Below are 23,693 nucleotides of genomic sequence, written 5' to 3'. Positions count from 1 at the left end.
ATATCTAAAGTAGGTCCTGTAGCATTCTTTGCACTGATATATTTACTGAAGAAAAATGCTCAAATACTTTATGTAGCAAAAAACCATGAGAGACAATGCAAACAATTTATTTTAAAGTATGAATGCGCTTTCAGATTATTTTAAGACTGAAAATACAGTAAGCTGGGGAAAAGCATGATGCCATACTAGCTCCTCATAACCGGGCACTTGCCAAAAAATTCTCTCTTATCATAACCTGATGAAGTTATTTAACTGTATATAAAACCTAATAACCATAGCCCCACAGTGCCATCAGAATTTCTTTAAGAAGTACTGGCTGAGATAGCGTCCTTTTTAAGAGTATTTTTCAAGAATCCATTAGGTAGCATATCATCCTGCACATTAAAATTCCATACCTCGAGATACTTTTTGTAATGCTATAACACTAGAGAGTGAAAAGAGAGGAGAAAATGGACAGAAAAAGCAGTTGGAAGACACTTTATATTCATTCAGTGATATGGCTTAATGTAGGTAAATTCCACAGAAAAAACCATGCGCTTTTGCATCAGTTTGAGTTTAAGATAGTTTCCTAAATATCTGGAGATGAAGGAAGTGATCCTTTCTAAAGTAAGAGACGATACAAATGCACATATCATCAACATACTGAAGAAGCTGCATGCTCATTTGTCTCACAATCATCTTTGACAGCTATAGAATCAGGAGGTTCAGAGCCCGAGCACTTCACAGTACCAGAATCAAGGGTCATTTTTGGAGAAGTGGGTCCCTGTTCCCTGGGAGCTCTGTGAGAACAGGCTCCCAGTCTGAGGAGAGGCCCTGCAGGTCAGCAGAGTGCTGCAGTTGAGGGACCCTACGGTAAATATCGACATTGTCGACTTCTACTTATTTTTTTCAATGGTATTAATGTACTGCTTTCAAGTTGCCAGATATGAGAACTGAAATGCCCAATACTGCAAAGGCACATAAGTTAACCCCTACAGTCATGAGCCACAGAGACACACTTACATCTCTTTGCCAGCTTTATAAATATGTAAAATTAATTTATTCATTAAAATTCAAAATGAATCCTTTGTGCATTTACAGTGCTTAGTTTTAAAGAATTAAGTAGCAGTAATATGTGAGGACAGATTTTATGCACTTGACAAATGTTAAAGTCAGCTTCAAAACACATTGCCTTCTATGAGTTATAAATAGCATTGGGTAAAATTTTCTAACTATTTATCTTCAGTGAGACTTGGTGCTTGAATCACTTTCAAAACCAGAACTTCAGTGTTTCTGAAAGCCTCATCTATGATTTCTGTTCTCATATTTTGAAAACCGATCCATCTTCCTAGTTATCCTAGTAGTAACCAAGGTCTTTATTTGATCCTGAAACCATCTGCAAGTTCGCTGATACAAGAGCAGCAGACTTAAACAGAAAAGAGGACAGGCATCCTTCTGAAGTGCTTAAATTATGCACAGGACATCTAATATGGACCCAGTGGGAAAGATCAGTTTAGTAACTTGCATCATTATTGCCACACTTCTACGTATCATTTTTGTTGATGAACAGTAAACAGTATCCTTCTGATAAACACATACAGAATGGAAAATTGCTTAGACTAAAGTCGTAACTTGTCATGACACATCTCCAAAGCAAACAAGACTCTTCCATCATAAACTGATTTTGGAAAGACTTCAACCCACACTAAAGGTTATGCCATCATAAAAAAATGAGAGCATACCAGTAAATTCTGATAAGGAAGAAATTATACGTTCACTTCACTTTCCACACAGAGGTATTCAAAATTCATTCCCTTTCACCCTTCAACAGTAAATAGTTACACACTGATTTCTGTAAAAGGTAGCACAGTTAAGAAGGTCCACTTTCTTATCCTACTTCACCTGCTCAAATGTGTTTTTCAAGGTAAGGAGCACTACTGATTGAAAACTGAAGCTGGAGAGCAATCGTACCTTTATATGCTCCAAAACAGCTGTTGCAACATTTGTATGAAGATCAATGAGCCTCTTCTTTTCCAGAAGTTCTGGAAGAGAGCTGAAGGGATTAAATACAAACTAACCTGCTGAGTTGCACAGTTCGATGAATTGTGTATTGTGTAAATTCACAGAATCATAGAAGAGTTTAGGTTGGAAGGGACCCTTAGATATTATTAAAATTTAAAATTATAGAATACAGTAGGATTGGAACTAAAAAATTACAAAGGATAGATGTAATGATTCTCATAACAGAATGACGTTATCCACATGTTTCACTAACAGTTCTTTTTAAGGAAGGAATGCAGAGGTAGGAAGTTTTTCTGGTGGAAGTGTCAGCAAAGCTATGATGTGCGTAAGGTTATTTGCTTTTCTGGGGAAGCACTCCAAAGTCATGTGTACAGGGCTCACACACACGCTGTGGAAGTCACATGGGCAAGTACTTGTCTAGGACACTGCATTAAACTTCACTATAATTATAAAGTATTTAAAATCTATTATTGAGCTGAATAGCCTACTTTTAAAGCTAGTTAATTTTAAAGATATTAAATGCAAAATGACAGAAGGAATTAGAAATGCTTCCCAATTAATTAAATAATCATGCATTGTTGATTACTTACCTGACAGCTGAAGTTAGCTTGGCTGTATTGTCAGAAAGCATACTTATTGCTCCTTCATCCTCCCCTTCTATACCCTGGGTTTTGAGGAAGGGTTTGGAAAGAGGAATAAAAGTTGTCATAATAAACAGCAAGATCACACATGCAAATATAGTCAGTGCATTTAAAAACTATTTTCTCATAAAGGTATTAAAGTCTGGATCATGTTTTACAATTATTATGGAAGTTATACGTGTAATGCCAATAAATGCAAGACATTGAACCTCCTCCATTTTTAATATTGTATTATGCCTAAAATTCAGTATGTCCTGACAAGTTTTGTGTGTGTGGTGACAGAATGGACTAAGCATCTCTACAAGTCCTGTTATGCTTTACATAAAGCACATATAGGTGATAAAACTTACCATGATACTTTTAAGTCTTTTGACTTCATCTTCTTGGGCCCTGTAGGATTCCAGTTCTTGCTGAACAGACTCAGCTACCTCTGGAAAAGGACTAATGTGACACTCTGCATTAGGCTCCTCAGTTAAATCAACAAACTGAAATACTAGAACCAGAGAGGTTGCATGATCAAGATGATCATGAAAACGTTTTCAGAAATATCAAAACCCAAATCATGCAACAGTATCAAATCAGTGAAGATAATAACATCTCACTGTTTACTTAAACTTTCTAAGAAATATTCACCGCTTTCAATATTTTTATATAATTTTGATAAGAACAATTTTGTGCTCTGTAACAAAAAGCTGATATACAATTAATAAGGCAAATGAATACTGACAAAGATCATTCCTTAAAAAAACAAACTTCAAAAATATTTTCAAAGAAGCTTAAAAATAGAACTACTGTAATATGAAGAATACTTGGAATTTTATTGACTAAATATAAAATCTGTACCTTTATAGCTTACCTGCCCTTATGCTTTTGCCAGAATTTATCAGATGCAGTTAAATCATAGGACTTCTTATTTTTTTTCTTAGGTCTAGCACCTGCTGGAGAACTTTCTGTTCCTGTTGATTCTTCCAAGTTAACTCGATTCAAATGGAAATCCTAAAAAAGGACAAATCTCGTGTAAATATTTAACAGGTTTAAATTATTTAATGTCTTCTACAGTCAACAAATTATCTCCTAGAATACTTTCTAAAAATATTAACACAGATGCTTATAAGAATTTCTTAAAAGGACAGGAAACAGTTTACCAACTAGATAATAACAACAGTAATGTCAGAACTCCAAAATTACTCACATTTAATGAAAAAATGCCTAACAAAGAAACTAATGCTCAGCAAAGACATCTGATTGTCTCACACGCAGGCAATCTTCTGACACTGGTCTCTGAACACTGTTTTCTGTACAGAAAATAAATTACTTAGCAATAATTGAGCTCTAACGACTGACCAAAACTTTAAGGTAACAAGAGTTTGTTTTGCAGACAAAAAAATGTTTGAGGCTAAATTTTGCTTACACAGCTACAGCAAATGTATCAAAGCTGCAAAGCTCATGAAATCAGCAACAGGAATCTCCACTGTGAGGACTATTTCACTGCACCTTCACAGCTCTTTTCCTATTTTTCTAAACACTGGTGAAATAGTGAGTGCATGATAAAGCAACAGCTTTCAAGAAAGCTGCTATTTCTCCATATAGTTTTTCTTCTTCCATAGGCACATGAACCTAGAAACCACATTTTTTTCCTAGATGACAGTTATGCTCACACGATTGTGTTAGCGCGCTGCTCCCTGCGCGTCTTCTGGTTCTTTCCCCCACTACTTTTGCTAAGGACAGCTCTTTGTTTTCTGCTGCATACAGATTCCCTCTGGTTTTCAACAAAGATTAATGAGTATTCCACTTGCTGACTTTATTCTAACCCTTTTCAAGAATGCTTAAAATTTCAGAGGTGCTCTTTGCTTGGCAAATAACAATAAGAAGAGGCAAATCTTCAACTATAGAGAATCTGTGGCAAATCTTTTAAAATAGATATTTTTCCAGAAATAAAACTCCACTTTATTATGTTCCTTACAGTACACAGAACTAGATCACTGTAATAAATTTGTCAAATAAAATTTAAAAATGTTTCTAGTTATCCCTTGGCAGAGTTCACACTTAAAATGAAATACTATAAATGATCCATGCCAGAACAGAAACAAAACCAAGTAGATATTCAATGGAAGCACATGCAGCCAGTGAGCAAAAATCTCATCTCACAAGACTTATTTAATGCTTCATCAAAAAAAGAGTATATTTCAAGTACATATGTTCGATGAAAACTTAAAGGAAAAAAAATATCATTTGATTGCAAATTCAGCTGTGATTTTTGATGGAGATCTATGTTTTGTCTCAGTCTAACTCACCAGTGACCAAGTTAGTTTCCAAGTTAGTTTCGGCATTTACAAGTTTTACCAAAATGATTCTTATTGACTAGCATCTTCCTCCTTTTGCCTCCCCATTTTGTCTTCATAAAGCTTTCTATCCAGGTCTCCAATTTTCCTGTATCTACTCCTAAAATGGTTTTCTATTCCGAAATGGGAATCTCTTAATACAAGCCTGTTTATGTGTAGAAACACCATCATTATAATCTAAACAGATGTAGCACACAACTTTGTGGCTGGATTAGCATTTAGTTCAACACCCCACAAAATTCCTGGACCATTGTAACTGAGAACTTAAACGGAAAACAATTTATTTGAAAGTACAGTTTACATAATCATCGCCTTGGTAACATTTTCACGGTTAAAATTTATGGCATTTTAAAAGGCTACTGTGGTTATTTCATGAAACATTATGCTCAGTACATGAAGAACCTGGCATGCTTGCCTTGAAGATGAGTAACTGGACTGGTTTTGAAATTAAACTATTCTCTTTGACATGGAATCACAGGCCACTTGGTTACAATTTCACTATACAAATTCATCATCCTATCAACTCAGTCAAAACTGAGAAGCAACATGCAACATTTAACCGTTTGTTCCAGAGAAACAACTGAAGCCTGATGCAGCACAAATGACTAAGGATCTTCAAATCATTCTTTTAGTGTTATTCTAGTACCCCTCCACACTTGCAGTCCTAGTTCTCCTCAGCTTCCACTGCATCTCTGATCCCTCTGCACCCTGATGCACCAAAGCCCTACCTCAACACGTGTCTGAGGCCACCCAACCCTGCCTTCTCTACCCAGCAGCTAGGCAGGAGGTAAATACCTCGAGCGCTGCATGGATTCACTAGCTATTAAGTGACTATTTGCTGATTAAGTGATTGGCAGGTAACAAACTGAAGTGTAGACCTTGTGCAATAGCATTTACAGCTGTAAAAATTCTTGTTTGGGTTTCCATCCCCTACTCTTTCACTGATTTTTCAAAAGAAACCTGCAGAAATGTGGTACTTCTATTTGCAAGTGTCTGGCCAGTTCAATCACTATTAAAGAAAGCACATTGCAAATTGTGGTTTTTTTTTTCATATACGCCTCTCCTAAAGAAACCAGGCCAACAATTGTCTATTTGTAAAAAGCACCCTTAAATTTAAGATGAAGGGACATTTTATGAAAAGTGAATTACATAAAATAGAATTTTAAAGTGTCCTAAAGCATCCCATTAGTGCTAAAATATTTCCATCATAGCAATGCAAGTTTCTGGATAACACTGTATGTATGACTATTTATGTAGAACTATACAGTTCACAACCAACTTTGTATACAAACACATATGTACATGTGCGCATTTTACCTATTCCTCTAATAGTCTCAATAATAAAACCAAAATATTCCTCAAAGCTAGATACTGAAATGACTTGCATGTGTAACCCTACCATATAAAAAAGCCTCCAGACAGTAACTATTCTTACTCATATTATTTTCTATTATTTCAACGATAACTATATACAAAATGCATAAATCTTAGGTAAATAGTATTTGCTTTCATTCAAGTGCATTTCTACTACTGATTTGATACAGTAAACTTGAGGAAATAGAAGTGGTTTGTGGATATCTGAATTTCCAAAAAATTATTTAAAAATTCTATTTTCGATTCCTCACAGTAGGGTCATTATACCACTTGGTAGCTCTATACTGAACACCTACACCACCTTGTGGAGAAAAACGGAAATAGGTCTTTTTAGAAATTCAAACTAACACTAAATCGGTTTAAAAACCCATTTAAAGCATTTATTTTTCAAAACTGAATGGCACTTGATGGCATTTGGAGTTTACATAAAAGATCATGAACTACTGAAGAAAACGCTAGGATTGCTGAATTACCTATCTTTTGATAATATCAAGATTTCTACGTTTTAACGATTTTAGAAGTTATTGCTAAATAAACCTTCTAGGGAAAAATCTTCCAAATAGTTTTTTACTAAACAAGTTTCACATAAAGCAGAAAAAAGAGATTTTGGATTAAGAGAGAATATGGTATTAAATTTTATAAAAAACTGAGTGAAGAAATAGTTTCAGTAACAAGATCAGATTTATTCTTACCAGAACATCATGCACTAAAGCTTGGTATGTCCATGTGTGATGTAGAGGAGTTGCTAAATCTATGTTTCTGTCAACAAGGACTAAAAGGGGCCTTTGGAAGCTGAAAAGATGACACTGTATTAGTACTTCTTTAAACATGTTTAGAACGCCTCAGTAACATCCTGAGTGATATCAACCACCTTCTACATCATATTTCAAGTTAAAAGCCAAATTGCCTACTGCAGAGTTCCTCCAGCCTTCCCCAAAGCATCTGGGGCTGATCACTGCCAGAAATTCCATGAAATGCTGTCTTAGTACAAAATAAAATCATCTTTTTATCATTACTAAGTGAAATTAACAATGCATAAATGTTGAGCAGAAGTCAGAACACTGAACAGTAACTAGCATTTTAGGTATTAACTAATAACTCCTCCTGTGGGTACACATCTGAGTTCCAAGCAACTGTCTGAGTGGGTAATATTTGAGCTTTATAGCCATCATGAACCTCAAATATAAAATCTCTCTCTCAAAGGTTTTTAATTTCATTTTTCTCTTTGTATATGAAATCCATAAAGAAAAAAATATGAACTTCTGAGGTCCATTGTGTTAATTCCATCAACACTCAATTTAGTGGAAAAAGTATGCAGACATGCCTTAATGTGTTGGGTTATGATTACATGAAACATTTATAGTGAAGATAGGAATGCTGTGAATTGACAGAACATTATTGCAACCTTTTCCTTTAAGCACATTAACCCTACAGTAAATGTGATGGCCAAATTACAGTGTATTTGAGCAGAGTAAAAGCATGTTAATTCCATGCTCTGGATGTCCATGCAGTAAGTATTTTCAAGTAGATATATAATCTCAAGAGCCTTAGTCACCTGATTCTGAAAACCAAACTAAACATCTGAAGCCATTTAGCTGGTTCCCATGTTTCCCTTTCCCTGCATTTTGATTTTCTGAGAGCAATGATGCTACACTATCAGGAAAACAAGCCAGTGGTTACAATTCACTTCCCATGAAAATGAGGGAACTGGTATTTTACAGCTATTCTTTCCTAATACTTTTTGAGCTCATTCCATTTTGCAACCCTTGACGTTTTTTGTCTTTTATCCAAGTCCTGATCTTAATTTGTGACACAAATACAATTACTATTTTATATCCAGTTAGGAGATCATAACTGTTTCCTACAGTATTCTCAGTACATCTCCTCACCTTTCCAGTACAGTGTAAACTCCTGTAATACACTTTCCTAAGGCAGTCTCTGAAGTATTCAGCTATCTGGGGGCAATGGTATACACAGGAGGTTACAGAGAACACACTGTCAGATACATGCGAGCACCCACAATGTCTCTTCTCACCTCTCTCCTCGAAGGATTCAAATGGTCATGACTTAATAGTGCTTAACAATCTAATTGTCCAAGTGGTAGTCCTTAAGCAATCCTCCTCTGGTAGAATTTAGGGGTTGGCTGAGAAATACTTGCTTTAGACATAACTACAACCGATAACAGTGCTCACAAGTGAGAAAATGGACTAAAGGTTGCTCACAGGTATGTTCAGACAGCCAGCTGCATATTGTGGTTCTCTCAACTGTGTGGTTTTGCAGGAGCTTGGTTCTTGCTGGGTTTAAAGGTTGAACAAAACTACCCAGTTTGTTAAGTAGTTCCTGTCTCACTGACCTAGGAATGCACACTTATTAGCTATAAAAGTTTTCAAACCACTTATGCTAAGAGACTGGAAAACTCGCTCAGGAGTATATAAATTCTTTTAATACAGATTTTGAATCAAATTCTTGTAAATACAATTTTCACTACAGCGGTGACTTATGCTAATATTTCAGGCAACTGAAATATGAAAAACAAAAACACATAGTTATTACTAACACCGTACCTGAACTGGCCAGTTCCAAGTGCGTCACCTGTAAAAAGACTGTTTCTGGCATCTCTTAGATTCTCTCTGAGCTTCTTATCTAATTTCTGGGGGGGAGGGAGGAAAGAAACAAAACAGCTTTTAACAAATAATAAACCAGCTGTTTCCTAACCCCTTTGTAAGGTGAACATTTAAAGATGTGTTGTTATGGTAATTCACAGATGTCTTAGCTGCAGGAAGTCTAGATCCACTGCACATGTGAAAGAATGAAATCTCTTCTTTCTATTTTCTCCCTCCAGCATTTATAGCTGCTTGTGGTTTAACCCGAGCTAGCAATACAATCACGAGAGCTGCTCACTTACCCCCTACCCCCCGCCCAACAGGGGAGAGAATAAAAAGGGAAGGGAGAAACTTGGATTGAGACAAACAGAGTTTAATAAAATAACAAAATACCAATACCCTGCTAGTAAATATATATATAATAGAAATAAAAGATACTCAAGGCAATTCCTCATGAACTCTGTCCACAACTGAGCAGCCAGTCCCAGCAAGCCACACCTGGTCCAAACAGCTGATCCCAGAGAGAGAAAAGAGAAGAAAAAGGCAGAAAAGCCCAGAGGCCTCTGCAGGACGGCAAAAGGCCACGCTAAATGTCCCGACTGAAACTCCCCCACCTCATTAGCAAAAGACAGCGGAAGTGCAAGAGAAAAAGCTAAACAACCCGGAAGAGTAACTCTCCTTAAATCATTAGCATGACACTAATGGGGTGGAATACTCTTATTGATCAATCTGGATGTCATTCAAGCTCTGCCCTGCCTATCTTGATGCCTCACACCTGTTAGCAGACCACTCAGAATGCCCTTGGCTCTTACACCAGAGCAATCAAAAACATTAGTTCTGTGCCAGGGTGTTACCTGCTTGTTCTCAAACTATGTCCAAATAATGAGCATATGTGCTATGAAAAGGTTTCTAACTGCACAAAGACAATCAACCCATTTTCAGTCAAACCAGCACATAGCTGTATCCAGGACTACATAGAAGATGCTTCCTTTATGTCCACTAATCTCCTTCCTGACACTTAGCACGCCTTCCACAAACATGTGAATAGAAAATACCAGTAGGAGGCACCAAGAGGGAACCACAGCAGAAGGAGTAAACTGGGCAGTCAGATGCTGCCACGTTGTGTTGCATAAAAATGAGATGACCCTCAACATGAATGCATGCACACTGAATGCTCAGGTCTAATCAGTATTAAGACTTCACTGACAAAGAAACACGTGAGGAAGACAGAAGAAACAAAACACAGTGACTCCTAATGAAGACAGTGCTGCAGATATTTTAAATTGTGATTTAGTTTGGTAATTTCATCCCTACTTGATGATCAAGCTCAATGTGAGCTGGTTCAACATAGTGAAAATGTCTTGCACTTACGGGCTTTTCCACTAAGATAAATAAAAATTTCTTACTAAGACACAAGTTTTAAAATGATACTTGCTTAGAAAACAGTTTCTTACCACTGCCACCATTTCAGCTGCAGTTCCTCTTGAGCATCTGATTATAGGAATAGCTCCTAATAAAAGATATATTGACTGCTACTTGCATTATAATTTTCAGATTATAAGTTAGTGCACTTTTCATAAAACAAATTTTTAGCAACATTCTGAGATGAAATTTTTCAAGTGGACAATACAAACATACTAAATTTGTCTTGTGGTCTTCATTTACGAAACAAAAGATACTATATAGAAATATCAAATAAGGTTTTACAAAAGTAGGTGAACACCTCATACAGCAGTTTATGAGAAAGATAGCTATTGTACTGTGGAGGGGACATTGTCTCACATAGAAGCATTAAAACGTAGTTTCAAAAGGTGAGAAATCCCTTAAAAACAACAACAAGTACTATAACACCACTACCACAATATATCAATTACAACTCACTGCAGGGTAACGTTATTTTCAAAAGCGCATTTTTCATTGGCTTTCAGGTGTCAAAACCTTTAGCTACTGTTTCTCACTTATCTATATAAATATGAAAATTCAAATACCATAGAGTTTAAGTGACTGAATAAAGGAGGCTTATTTTGTAACATGGTAACATTTGAAAGAAATCAACAGGTCCAAGGGAATCTCGCTTGAACAGACTGCCCTGTAGCATTCCTACAAGGGAAGCTGGGAATCACTATCTCTGACTGAGATAAGTCCAGTGAGAATGTAGATTAAACGTCATGAAAACTCACAATACAATAAGTAAATTTAATACATCTTCCTATCCTGTATTTCAGGTAGATCTTTACAGGGTTTGTGTGAGGGATTATTTTTTCTTCTTTTTCTGTTTTGCTTTTTTTTTTTGTTGTTTGTGTGGGGCGTTTTATTTGTTTGCTTTTGTTTGTTTACTTTTTGAGAGCTACAAATCCAAACTCAAAGCACTATTGCTCTTCATTGCAAACTAGGATTTTGTAAAAACAGTGAATCCAAACCTTTGCACTTCAGCATTATTTTCCCATTGATACTGAAGACAGAGATTCAACTCCCATGTAGGGCAGTCTTTACTGCCTTTTGCAGTGATATATATCAATGATTTGAGAAACCCACTCCACGAACTATTTCTGTCACAGATCTAATTCTGCCTTTAATTTCCTATATGAAATCACTAAAATTCTAGGCATCTCATTGAATATGAATCTTTTCTAAAAGGAAAACATATGGAAAATATGCTAGTATTTGAAAACTTACCAAGTGTAACAAAAAAACAGAAGAGACTATCAACAATAGTGTCCATTATAGTTTCCATTTCTGTGTCCGTTATATCTGGTCGGTTAATGGCTAGAACAGTGCGGAAAAGAGTTAAGAATAGGGTTGAAGAAGTTTGTGCCACTTTAACACTGAGAAATCCATCCTCTTCTTACCTAATGGTTGCTAATAGCCAACAGCTTTTGTTGCAAAGAGATCAAATCATGAATTTCCCCCTGCTAGCACATCCATTGGCTTTTCCTCCTCCCCCTTTTTCTTCTTTTTTTGAGCAAAAATATGGGAGAAGTTAATTATTGGTCACTGTATAAAGTCAAACACTGCACAATCTTTTCCAATTGTCTCTGACAATGCATACTGTAACTTCTGGATTGTGTTAGTATCACATTGTTAAAAACCTCCCATAAAACCATGTTACAGAACAGAAATGGTTGTCCACTTGGAAACCATTTTTCAGATATAAAATCCTCAAGAATTACTTGTGTAATTTAAAGAAAATCACAGTATGCAGTTATGTATATTTAAATTCTCTAAATCCCACCTCTTGTAATAGACATTCCTTTTGTTTTACCTTTTTTTTTTTTTTACTTTTTAAAATAAATTTAATGTCAGTCCCCCGGTTAGGGATAATTCCCAAGTTCTAAAATATTTCACACTGCAGATAGAAAGATTTCCCTCACATATTTAGGTCAGAACAAAAGACATAAAGCAACATTTCTAATAAATAATTAATACTGACAAGAATGTAATAACCAACAGGAAACATCAAACCTAATCTTATCATAGGTCTCAAGTCAAGCAGTACCTCAGGACTCATGTCATAAATCCTATACCCCTTTGTTTTATTTTACCTCTAAAAATTTCTCAAATAATTATCTGTCTTACATTCTTTCTTCAAAAATGAACTTTAAAGCTTTGAACATTAATAGGCCTTCCATTCCAAATTTATGAATGGCCAGCCATAATAATTCTCTTACTTTAAAGGTACTTTTGTTCCTGAGCTTTTGTCCTCTAGGAACTTGAGAGAGATGGATTACATCAGCAATTTCTATCAGTAGCTATACTTAGTAAGCCACACTTTCTACTAGGCTTCCAGGATGACAGTAGCAATAGAAGTGCTCCCTTCAGCACTTTTTTTATTCTGAGTTCAAGTTTCTGAAATACCAGCACCAAGAAAGCCAGACTGTTCCTATATCTGTATTTTCCTGTAATGTTCTGAAGTTAACTGAGGCTATCATTCTCTAGTTCTCTCCAACTAATGGGCTCCCAGTTTACAGGCCGAAAATAATCTTATTTTTACTTCCTTGCCTTTCTCAATTTTAGAATTTAACTCCCTCCCTATTATTATGTTTAAGGTACTCATTTATGATGTTCTAGTAAACTGCATAGTGTCAATGCTTTCAAATTTTGGGTAACATGCACATTTTACGAGCATATTCCTTTTTTTCCTTTTTTTATTTTTTGTATCATAGCAATCAACACAAATATTCAATATTCCTGCTCTTTAGGTCAACCTTTGACAAACTCCATTAATAATCTTTCAGTAATATGTTCTATCATGTTTTATATATACACTCCTCTTCGCTGTAACAAGCTTATTGGTGATGTATCTATTACAGAAAAGAAAGCTTAGGTCTCCTACATTTTCTTGGTTTACAAAATTGATCCAAATTTGGTAAAAAAGCATTCAAATAGCATCAAACAGGATGCCAGGAACATTGACTTTATGCCAATATTACCCATTTACTCTTTCTTCTACTCAGTCATAGAAAAACAGAACCAAAGGGAGCCTGAGGCATTATCTAGATGAGGTAAACCTACGTCATTTCTGTGTCTAAACCAATTCCAAAAGCCTCCCATTCATGAAAATGCCCTAATATTTATAGGTAATCTATTATAATATTTCGCTGCCTTTCATGTTAGAAAGTGCTCCTGATATCTGACCAGATTCTTGTTGCAATTTAAGCTCATCACTCCTTGTCCATTACTACATGGATAGAGGGAATGTGTTATCACCTTTCTGTCTGTGAAAACCTTTTACATGACTGAAGAACGTTATCACGCTTATTTGTTCTGACGTTATCTCTCTACAAATGCAGTCATACAGCCAGGAAATCAAGAAACTGAAAATTAACCCTTTTTGTTGTATTTGTTGTTAGTTCACCCATTCAGCTCCATGCATGGCCACACATGGCAGTGCTGCTGCAAGAACAGCAGCTGTCTTTCATCACTGTCAGGTTTACACTGTATGTGGATTACAAAAATACAAAAAACTGGCAGTTTCCTGCTAGGGTTGCTCTCCAAAGACAAAAAAGACTCTTCTCTTTCACCCCTGCACTCCTACTACCTGCCTGTGTCAGATCTAGAACTCACACAGCATGACGGATCAGCTCAGTGACTACTGGAAAACTAATCACTCTCTATGGGAGATTAGATTTGTGTTCTATCAGCTTTTGGAAACAGCCCACTTCTAGATTGCTTTAAATACAGTGTGAAATCACTGGTTGTGTGGCAAATTTCAGAGGCCCAAGAGAAGAAAACAAATCACGCAGAAACTGACAGGTTCAAAACATTTTCAGTCATTTTAATTCAAATTCCATGTTAGCTATCATACACACAAACACATAAAACCCCCAAGTATTACTAAAACTCCAATTTTAGTAAAAAAATTTCAAAAATCAAAGTCTGCTTTTCAAACAAAAATGCCCTTCATTTTGACAATGGAATCAATCCCCAGCATGAGGCAGAACTCAGTATTATGGATTCAGTTTTACAGAAAGGTACTGACTTCAGAAATCGGGCAAGAGAGAAGAAAATTCTCACTGCTACATGTCAGGCATACAGACTTCTCATCTCTACCAGGTCACTACTGAGTATTCAGTGCATCCAAATAAACCAGGAATTAACTATGTGAAGCTGTCTGTAGACACTGTGACTACACTAAAGCACTGAGTATAGTAGTATATATGTTGACTTGAGCTGCTATTAACACCATAGGTCACTGACCTAAGGCAGCCACTTGGTTTTCCTGCTTGGTTCCCAAAAAAAGTCCAACACAAGTCCCAAGAAAAGGACAAAAAAAAAAAAAAAAAAAAAAAAGAGTTCCATGAGACTGACTTGACTTGCAACTCCAAGACTTTACAAAGAAGCTGGCATGCTTGGTTCACGTGTTTGCAGAAGCAATCAGCATTTCTTACTTTCTAGAATGTCCTTTCCCAGATTCTTCCCTGTGCTACTCCAGCCCCTGATTCTAATCACCTCCCTTACATACCCCCACGTTTTCATGTCTTGAATAAGAAAAGCAGGTACTGAACGGTCACTCTCCAGAAGATACAAGAAACCCTTATCAGTTCTTAATTCCTTAAGAACTGCAGAAGGGATGACGACAAAACAGTGGTGCCTCCACACAGCAGCTACCCACAGTGTTTATCTACATTTGTAGATAATATCAAATTTTTCCCATATTATTCCACATCTAAAAAGCTGTACTATCCATATACGGTGATGCTGCAGTTTTGCTTTATTAAATTTGTTATTTAAAAATACATAATTATTTTTCAATATTACAATAGCTGTGTAGTAAAAATGCTGAAATTAATATCTAAGAACTGCTTCCTTCATGACTTTAAACTACACATCTAACAGATTATCCTGAATTCTGAGCAGATCAAAGCAAAACAAAATCTTTGCTTGGTATTAGCTACAACTTCAAAAGTAAATTTAAACTTTAGACATTCTGGTATAATTTTTATACAAATTTTACTTACCACGATATGAAACAAGTTCTTTGTTTTGGTTACACAATATAAACATGTCATCTTCTAGAGTAATAAAATTAAGATATTGATCAAACACCTAGAAATCAAGGAATAACGGTCAGAACAGTCCAGAGTGAAACATAAAAAAAAAAATATGTTTGTGATTTATTGCTACTTCTTTTTGAACCTTTTACAGAGCTACCTATTAAAAGAAAGAAATGCAAATATAATGTGTGAATTTAAAAAAACTGTGTGATGATTGAGTGGTAACACGAAATATTACATATGCACTGGATGCACGTAATGAGCTGATGAGGTTGGCAATACTCTGAAACCACTATATTTCCCCTCTTATCATTTAGCACAAGGGTCTTCCAGCACCTTTAACTAAGCTGAAGTGTAGTACTAAGCTGCATTACTGAGATGACTGAGATTCCCTTTTTTTTTCCCCAGTAAATCTATGCCTGACAGTGAATCTAGCCGAACATTTATTTTGTTCATGATTCAGTCAGAAAAGCTGTGGATGGCACTGAAGCGGCCACGTAAGAATGCAATAACACCCGTAATGGTAGTATCTTTAACATTAGACTGTGAGATTTTCTTACCTTGGCCACCTGAGTTACTGCATTAGCACCTATGGCAGCATTTGCAATATCTTCCAGTTTACTTCTCGAAATGGCAGAAATAAAGTTTAAATAATAAGATTCATAAAGCTGATTTCGAAGATCCTAAAAAGGAGGAAAACCAAAATATTTTTTTCTGAAGAAGTACTAATATATTTCTAACTAATTAAAAAACATTCTTACTTTTATTATGTGATGTTCCCATTATCCACAGACAAACTACATTTTTGGAAGTGCTTAGCTGTCTGTTCATACAGCCCTGTATGCAGTGGTTTGACTACATAAATCGATTAACCAACCTAACACAGAACTGCAAAAAAAAAAAAAGGAAATTTAAGCTACCAGATAGCAACTATTACTCCCCACTTTACCACTGACCAAAAGTACCCTTTGCTCTTCTGTCCTTTGTTGAGGATGTCAACCTTCCATCAATTCCTCCCAGAGAATGTGAAAAACTGTGGTTAGCCCAGTCCAACCCCGCTGCCCAAAGGAGAGTCAAATAGAGCAGGCGACTCCAGCCGAGTGCTGAACATCCACAAGGACGGAGACTCCACAAATGCTCCAGGCAATCTCTTCCAGCACTTGGTCACCCTCATTAAGCCAGCTTTTTCTTACGTTTAAATGGAACTGCCTATATTTTGGTTTATGCCCACTTTATGCCTCTTGTCTTTTCATTCCCAAAGGTCTCTCTCCAAAACAAAGACCACCTTTCTATCTTCTTTGAAACTGAAACATTTGCATGTAAAAATTTTGGGTAATATTTTTATGACAAATACTTGCTAATACATAAAAAACGCAAGCACAGGCAGGCACAAGAACTAGATGTAGAACGGTCACACTCTGATGAGTGCAGGAGTGCTTCACACACTCTACCTCTGCTGCATCCACTCATTCGGAACATTGAGCACGCAAGTTACCTGGCACATTCTGTCAATATTTTCTTCTGTTGGCATTACAAAGTAAACAGCTGGAACATCTGGAATAGCATCCCGATCTGAATGCAAAAGCCTGAAAGGAAGAAAAAAATACATCTTGAATGAGTTGCTCCTCTGATTTGTGTAAAATTAGAAGAGTTAAAGAAATTATTTACTCATACAGACATATTTAATTTTGTGCAATTTCTTCCTATATTTAGCTAGATTTTAGCAAGAACAAGACATGGAAAATAGCAAAATCGTATTTGTAAAATTTCTAGCCTAATGTATTAATAGAGCTCTCCAAAGTTTATCCAAAGCTTGAGAAAAGGCTTTGCAAATCTTCAAAAGGAGGTTAATCCATCCAGAGAAAAGTAAAATACTACATCTGCAAAGTTCATATACCAATTATTAATTGTTGTCAGGATAACAAAAAACCCCAAATCTCACACTATTAAACTTGCCTTTCCTGCTCATTAAAACAAAGACAGGCAAGGTGCTTACACGTTTCTCTCACATTTCTGCTGATACGTCAAAACGTTAAACTGTGCTTCCATTTCTAGACTTCACTTAGTAAAAATTGAAAAACTTTTAAAAAATAAATGTATCTTCAAAGATCATCCGTGACTCTTACCACAGCTAAGGAATGACAATGAGCTAAATAAACATAATCTGGAGAAAGAGAAATGGGAAATCTCTTAAAATAGTACTTAAAGATTCCATATCTTTAAACAAGAGGGAATTACAATCTATGTGCATAAAGACAAGCAGAGTGTACGTACAGTCCCGTGAAACAGTTTGCGCCAAAATAATCTTAAGACAGATGAATACAGAAGGAATTGTACAGACAGATTCCTCAAAAGACTTATTGGGTAATTCTTTGGAGCAGGGAGCTCTTCTACTTCGTAAGAAATCTTACTGAACAGTGTTTGAAATGACCTTTCTACTTGCTGATTCTGAATAATACCATCTGACGTTAGAAAGAAATCAGGGTATGATCTTTATTTTAGCAGTCATTCATCAAACGATTTTCAATGCTTTGTTTGTGATTTTGGGTGAATATAAACAAAAGTTATTTTTAGGAAAAAAAAAAAAATCTGTTTTTTTTTACTTACAGATGCAAAGTGATCCCCATATCTCTCAGCTCTTTCACTGACAGCAAAGGTGAGATTATATCTTGGCCAAATCTGTCATAAATGAGAACCTGAAATAGATACACATCTTTTTACAAACTGGATATATTAGAATACAGGATACAGTGGATACAGGAATTCAAGTTTAAGAACTACCATCCTAACCTGAAAAGTGCTAAACATTTACCAATTTATAATAAATCATTAGTCATAGATTTCCATTTCTCAATGATAAAGGGAAACAAATTCATCACTTCCATCTCCTGAAAAGTGTCAGGAGATGTCAACAGGAATGTGCTCTCAGAAATTTGTTATTTTGAGTGCAGAATTTCTCTGCTGCATTTGGGAGGAAACAAAAGGAGAAGCGGAGAAGAAAAAAAGGAACTAGCAATAAAAGAGACAACAGAATGGATGAAGAGACATAATATATGCTTTGCAGTAGCAAAAAAAATCTCACAAATTACTTACTCTTTAAATCTAATAAAAGTAGCTTGAGCTCAGTTGTCCTAAATTTAAGGCTACCAATAGTTGTTCCTGACTGTGAGTTCATCTGTAAGGTATTCCGTAGGTTTCTGCCAACAGGTATCAATGAGACCTGAGTATATTTCAAACATATTCTCCTCAGTTGCTCATTAAAATATTGTCTAAAGAAGCAGTCACTGGGTCCTGAAGCAGTTAATATTTCTAATATGTATTTTTCTCAGCAATGCTGATATTTAACTCTGCACATTCATAACACACAGGAAAAAATATTTTGTACAAGTTAAGAACATAGATAAGATACTGGAATTAGCTAAAATTTGAAAATCTGAGTTTTTTTGAACACTATAAGATTCTCCTATTCCCACTGAAACAGTTCCTACCTTCCATACTGGTTCTCCTGTGCTGTTTTTAACAGGAGGAACATTGAAGTTCAGCATACGTTTCAAGGCCACTGGAAAATAAAACAGAAAAATGCTTTACTCTCTTCACATTTCAACTATAGAGACCAAACACATTACCAAGGTTTTATCACATGTTTCATTTAAGAGGAAAACCATCATAAAATATAAATGCAACAAATCACATTTTCATTATTTTTATGTAGCTCTGACTGACAAGTGGCACGTATCAGCTAGAATTTATGGGTTCCCAAAGACACACTAAATGGAGAAAAAGCAAGTCCCAAAACAGAAAGAAAGAATCTCTCTCCTTACCTATACAGGCTGCATTCTGTCACAGTTTGCCTTAGGAATAATGCCAGTATCTTCCTGAAGATGCATTCTGTGCGGTAGGTACTAGTCTGCGTTATTCCCCTGATAAGCTTTTCCTACCTCACAGGAAAAACAGCATACACACAAGCAAAAAATACCTTTTCACCTAACTAAAACTGACACACATTTTGAAACATTTTGAGAACTTACAGGAAGAAATTGCTGCTTTAAGGGGTACAAAAATACTACTTTGCAGCAAGAAAACTCTTTGAAACATGAATGAGTTTTCATTTAACTTCCCATCCAAAACAAAAACCAAAGCAGATTCCTTCACCTACCTCTGACTTATAAATCTATTAAGTAAGCAGTCTTTCTTCATTTATCTGACTCAACAATATACACTATGCGCTGTTCTCTCATCTTTGAATACAAGCCAAAGACTATCTGTATCAACATAAGTTAGTGGCTATTCTGTTCAAACTCAAAAACAAAATCATCACAAAGCTTTGCAAAGAGGAAAAAATTTCAGAAATTAGGGCAACATACACCACATTGCTCATAAATGGAGATCAGTAGAAATGGTTAACTTCTAATTCTTTATCTGAACGAGACTTGTGAGCATTCTCAGTGCATTTCCCCTGGAGTTTACAGTATCACAGGACCGCTCAGGCTGGAAAGGACCTCAGGAGATCTGTAGTCCAACCTCCTGCTCAAACAGGGTCAGCTGTGAGGCCAGGCCAAGCTACTCAGGGATTTACCCAATCAAGTTTTGAAAAATCTTCGGGGATGGAGATGCCACAAACCACCTTGTGCAACCTGTAGCACCAGCTGTACTCATGGTGAAAAAGTTCTTCCTTATATCAGGTTTGAGTATATCATTTCGACTTCTGCCTGTTGTTCCTCAACCTACTGCCACACACCACCCCAGGGAGCCTGGTTCCACCTTCTCAATGCCCTCCCCATAGGTATTGGGGACCTGCTGTTAGGTCCTCCCCTCCAAGCCAACTTTTCTCCAGGCCGAACAAGCCCCAGTCCTGCAGCCTCAGCTCACAGGGTAAGTGCTCCAGCCTCTGACCACCTTAGAGGTCCTTTGCTGAACTCTCTTCACCTGATAAACACCTTGCCTGTACTGGTAGCTGCAAACTGGACACAGTACCTAGATGTGGTCTCCTGGGGCTGAGTAGCAGGGGGACAATCACTGGCCTCAATCTGGCTGCCCCCCTGTGGATACGGCTGAGGATGCTGCTATGCTGGGGAATAATGCAGGCTGGTGCTTAGCTTACTGTCCACCAAGAATCCTCATGTGCCTTTTGGGCAGAGATGCTCTCCAGCCTGCCAGCATCCTGCACTGTCAGCTGTATGTTGCAAAGGGTTCTTCCCTTCCAGGTGCAGGAATTTACATTTGTCATTGTTGAATTTCATAAGGTATTTGTTGGCCCATTCCTCTTGCCCACTGAGGTCCTTCGGAGTGGCAGCTCTGCCCTTGAACATATTAACCGATTCACCTAGTTTGCTGTCACCAGTACAAGTAATGAGAGTGCACTTTGACATCCCTTCCAGGTCACTGATAAGAGATTTTTAAAACAGACGGGTCACAGGACAGACCCATGTGGCACCCCAAGTGTCAGCAGCCTCCAGGTATACTATGATTAATCACAACCCCCTGAACCTGAACCACTCAACGCTTTTTTTTTTTACTTATCCAGTTGTCCATCCCTCCAGCTCATAACTTCCTAACCGGGATACAAGAAGACAATGTCAAGAGCCTTGCTGGAATCAAGGTGAATGACATAAGTCTGTTCTGCTGTCACCCACAAATCCAGTCATTTTATCACTGAAGGCAGTCAGGGTGGTCAGTCTTTGCCAAGAGGGTTCACTCCGTGATTGACTCCAGAGTGACACAAAAGCCGGGGAGAATTTGTTGGTGAAGTCTGAGGCAAAGAAGGCATTGGGTATCTCACTCTTACCTGTGTCCATCACCACTACATGACTGGCTCCATTTAGCAATGTTATAACATTTTTCCTTATTCATATTTTTGTATAAAGCTGCAAGGGTTTGTATTTTGGTGCTACTGGATCTGAAGCAGCTGCTTTGTAGAGTTGACCATTTAAATTTAAACTTGGCATAAGCTCTCTACAGAAGACAGCAATAAGACCAGTGACATGCTGTGACAATCACAACAAACGCTCAGCAGATCTCTGGGTTTCTTTTTTTTTTTTTGTATTTATATTGCCACTTCATTTATATTTCGGCTGAATACTATCTGCGATCAAGGATCAAGTTTTGTTGTGCTTGCACAATTATATGTTTTGCGTGGTTGTGAACCAGGACAAAGGTCACAACAGATGTTGCACAGATGTGGTACGCAAACACTAAATGATAATAAACCCTTTCCTTTTTCTGAGTGTCTTTTAGTTGTTCAATCTAGTTCCTTGGAAATGACATCACCAATGGAAGACAACATGGGTTCAGGGGTAAAGGTTGACTGAAATAAGTAACAAGGCAAAGCAGAGTAGAAAAAAACAAAGCTGTATGGAATAAGGGCTCAATGACAGTGGGTTTTGTCAGAAAAGTAGCAAAGAGAGGTAAAGGCCTGCAAAGGAACATCAAATAGCACTATGAATAGCAGATGGCCACCGGAATGAGATACAGAAGTAGGCTGCTGGTACGAAAAGAAGATGAATAATACTAGTAAATATTTAAAGTCCACACAGAGACTCAGACTGAAAATTTCAGGCAGATGATTTTAGACATTTCATGTTAAATAAATGAACCCAGAATCCTCTATACCACCAGAAAGATACTGCAGTTGTCAATGAGACGGTGACAAGATTACAGCTCAAACTACTGACAAAAACTTTGGCAAGCAACAGAAGTAGAGGACTATGGAGCTGACATGAGCTTCTGGGTGGCACAAGGCTCCACAAAGCAGTGTCAAGACAGAGAAAAAAGCGTCAGTCACAAAGCTGTAGTACTGCATAAGGAAAGGCTGAATAACTAATCCTTTAACTATAGCAAACCTCCTGCATAATTAGTTGTAGTTGTTAATCTCGTATTCTCAATTACCTGAGGGTCGGTACACACTACAAAGCCCCTGCATTGCCTTAACAGAAGCATCATCACAGAAGCTTTATTTTTGCACCACTAAACGCTGTTTCTTTCCTGTTGATCCTTACCACAGGCAGAAAGGAAACCTAAACGGAGGGAGCGTACAACCCGCTCCCACGGCCACGGGAGAAAGCAGCACCGCTCATGTCCCTTCCCGGGGACGATTTCCACACCACGGCGGCACCCGCGGGCATGCCCCCGGGGCCCGTGCCCGGCGCTGCCCGGCAGGGCACACACACGGCCCTGTGCCCGCAGCGGGGCCGAGCCCCTCGGCAGAAGCTTCGGCCAGAGACCCTGGAGCCCCGCTCCCCCGGGCCCGTCGCTGCGGAGGCAGCTGAGCGGCGCCCCATCTCTCCGCTCCAGCAGCCGCGGGCTCCGAGCAAGGAGTAGGCCGCCGTCCCGTTGCCGGGAGACCCAAGCCGGGTGAGAAGGCGCGAATCCCCCGGCGGTGGCAAGGCGGCGGCAAGGCGGCGGAGACGCCCACGTCCCGTCCCGGAGCTCCGCCGCGGAAAAGGGCGAGGCAGACGAAAGCCTCCGGGAGCACCGTGAAACTGAGCGTGCTCCCTCCCCACCCCGATCCCCGAGAACGGCAGCTGTCGCGCTGCGCTACGGGGACCGCGGGAAGCCGCTCACCTGTTTGCTTCTCCCGGATACCAGCCGCCATCTTCCTGCGCCGCCAGCCCGGCCTCGGCGCGGCGCCCCGCCCACCGCCGCGTACGCAGCCGCCGGACGACGTGGCGGCCCGGAGGGCGGCGATAGGCGGGCCCTGCAGTCCGGCGGCGACTCCTCGCCCTGTCCCGGCACCACAGGAGCGCTGTCCTCCCCACCCGAGCCGCTTCCCCGGCAGCAGCTGCGGCACAGCTCCGTGCTCTCCCCGCTTTCCCCGCCCCGGGAGGCCGTGGTGCCTCACGGCAGCCAACAGCTCTAGAACAAGCCCTCGTTCTTGAGGGAGCTGTAATTAAGAAACTGCACTTTTTCAGTTAAAATTTGGGCCGGTGCTTTTCCCCAGCTGCGAAAAACAGGTTGAGATGGTTCAGAGAGCAGGGTGGTGCTATTTCTCACCTTTTTTTTTTTTTTTTTGAGAAAAAACTCGCATTAACTTTTGGGGAGAACTGAAATGCTTCCTAGAAAACCCCTTAAATACATCAGGGCAGCTCTGAGGACTGTTTCAAAACCAGGCAGCCAGCTAAGGATAGAGTAATGAAGCTTTAGTGAGTTATCAAGAAGTAAAACACGTGCTTTGCTTGTCTCAGCCTCAGGCAGCATCCACCTCGGCTCTGCTTTACAGCTGCGCACTAACACATCCCACAA

General features: G+C 38.3%; 1 protein-coding gene across 2 annotated transcripts in view; it reads right to left on the bottom strand.

Annotated features, from left to right (window-relative positions):
* Positions 1-23,099, bottom strand: part of SCFD1 (sec1 family domain containing 1) — a 50,681-nt gene extending 27,582 nt beyond the window's left edge. For both annotated transcript variants that reach the window (XM_065838781.2, XM_071809372.1), the window contains exons 1-14: positions 23,016-23,099; positions 18,944-19,014; positions 18,063-18,151; positions 16,951-17,041; positions 16,016-16,138; positions 15,420-15,507; positions 11,638-11,727; positions 10,416-10,471; positions 8,923-9,008; positions 7,051-7,150; positions 3,499-3,638; positions 2,993-3,083; positions 2,592-2,665; positions 1,951-2,032 (exon numbers count right to left, since the gene is read on the bottom strand). In XM_065838781.2, coding sequence (XP_065694853.1) covers positions 1,951-2,032; positions 2,592-2,665; positions 2,993-3,083; positions 3,499-3,638; positions 7,051-7,150; positions 8,923-9,008; positions 10,416-10,471; positions 11,638-11,727; positions 15,420-15,507; positions 16,016-16,138; positions 16,951-17,041; positions 18,063-18,151; positions 18,944-19,014; positions 23,016-23,046 — 1,212 coding nt within the window. In that variant the 5' untranslated portion in view covers positions 23,047-23,099. The remainder of the gene's footprint in view (positions 1-1,950; positions 2,033-2,591; positions 2,666-2,992; positions 3,084-3,498; positions 3,639-7,050; positions 7,151-8,922; positions 9,009-10,415; positions 10,472-11,637; positions 11,728-15,419; positions 15,508-16,015; positions 16,139-16,950; positions 17,042-18,062; positions 18,152-18,943; positions 19,015-23,015) is intronic.
* Positions 23,100-23,693: the final 594 nt, after the last annotated feature.

The sequence above is a fragment of the Patagioenas fasciata genome, chromosome 5, assembly GCF_037038585.1.
Source record: "Patagioenas fasciata isolate bPatFas1 chromosome 5, bPatFas1.hap1, whole genome shotgun sequence".
NCBI lineage: Eukaryota > Metazoa > Chordata > Aves > Columbiformes > Columbidae > Patagioenas > Patagioenas fasciata.
The sequence above is the reverse complement of the archived record's forward strand: the minus strand, read 5'-3'. Positions and strand labels throughout refer to the sequence as shown.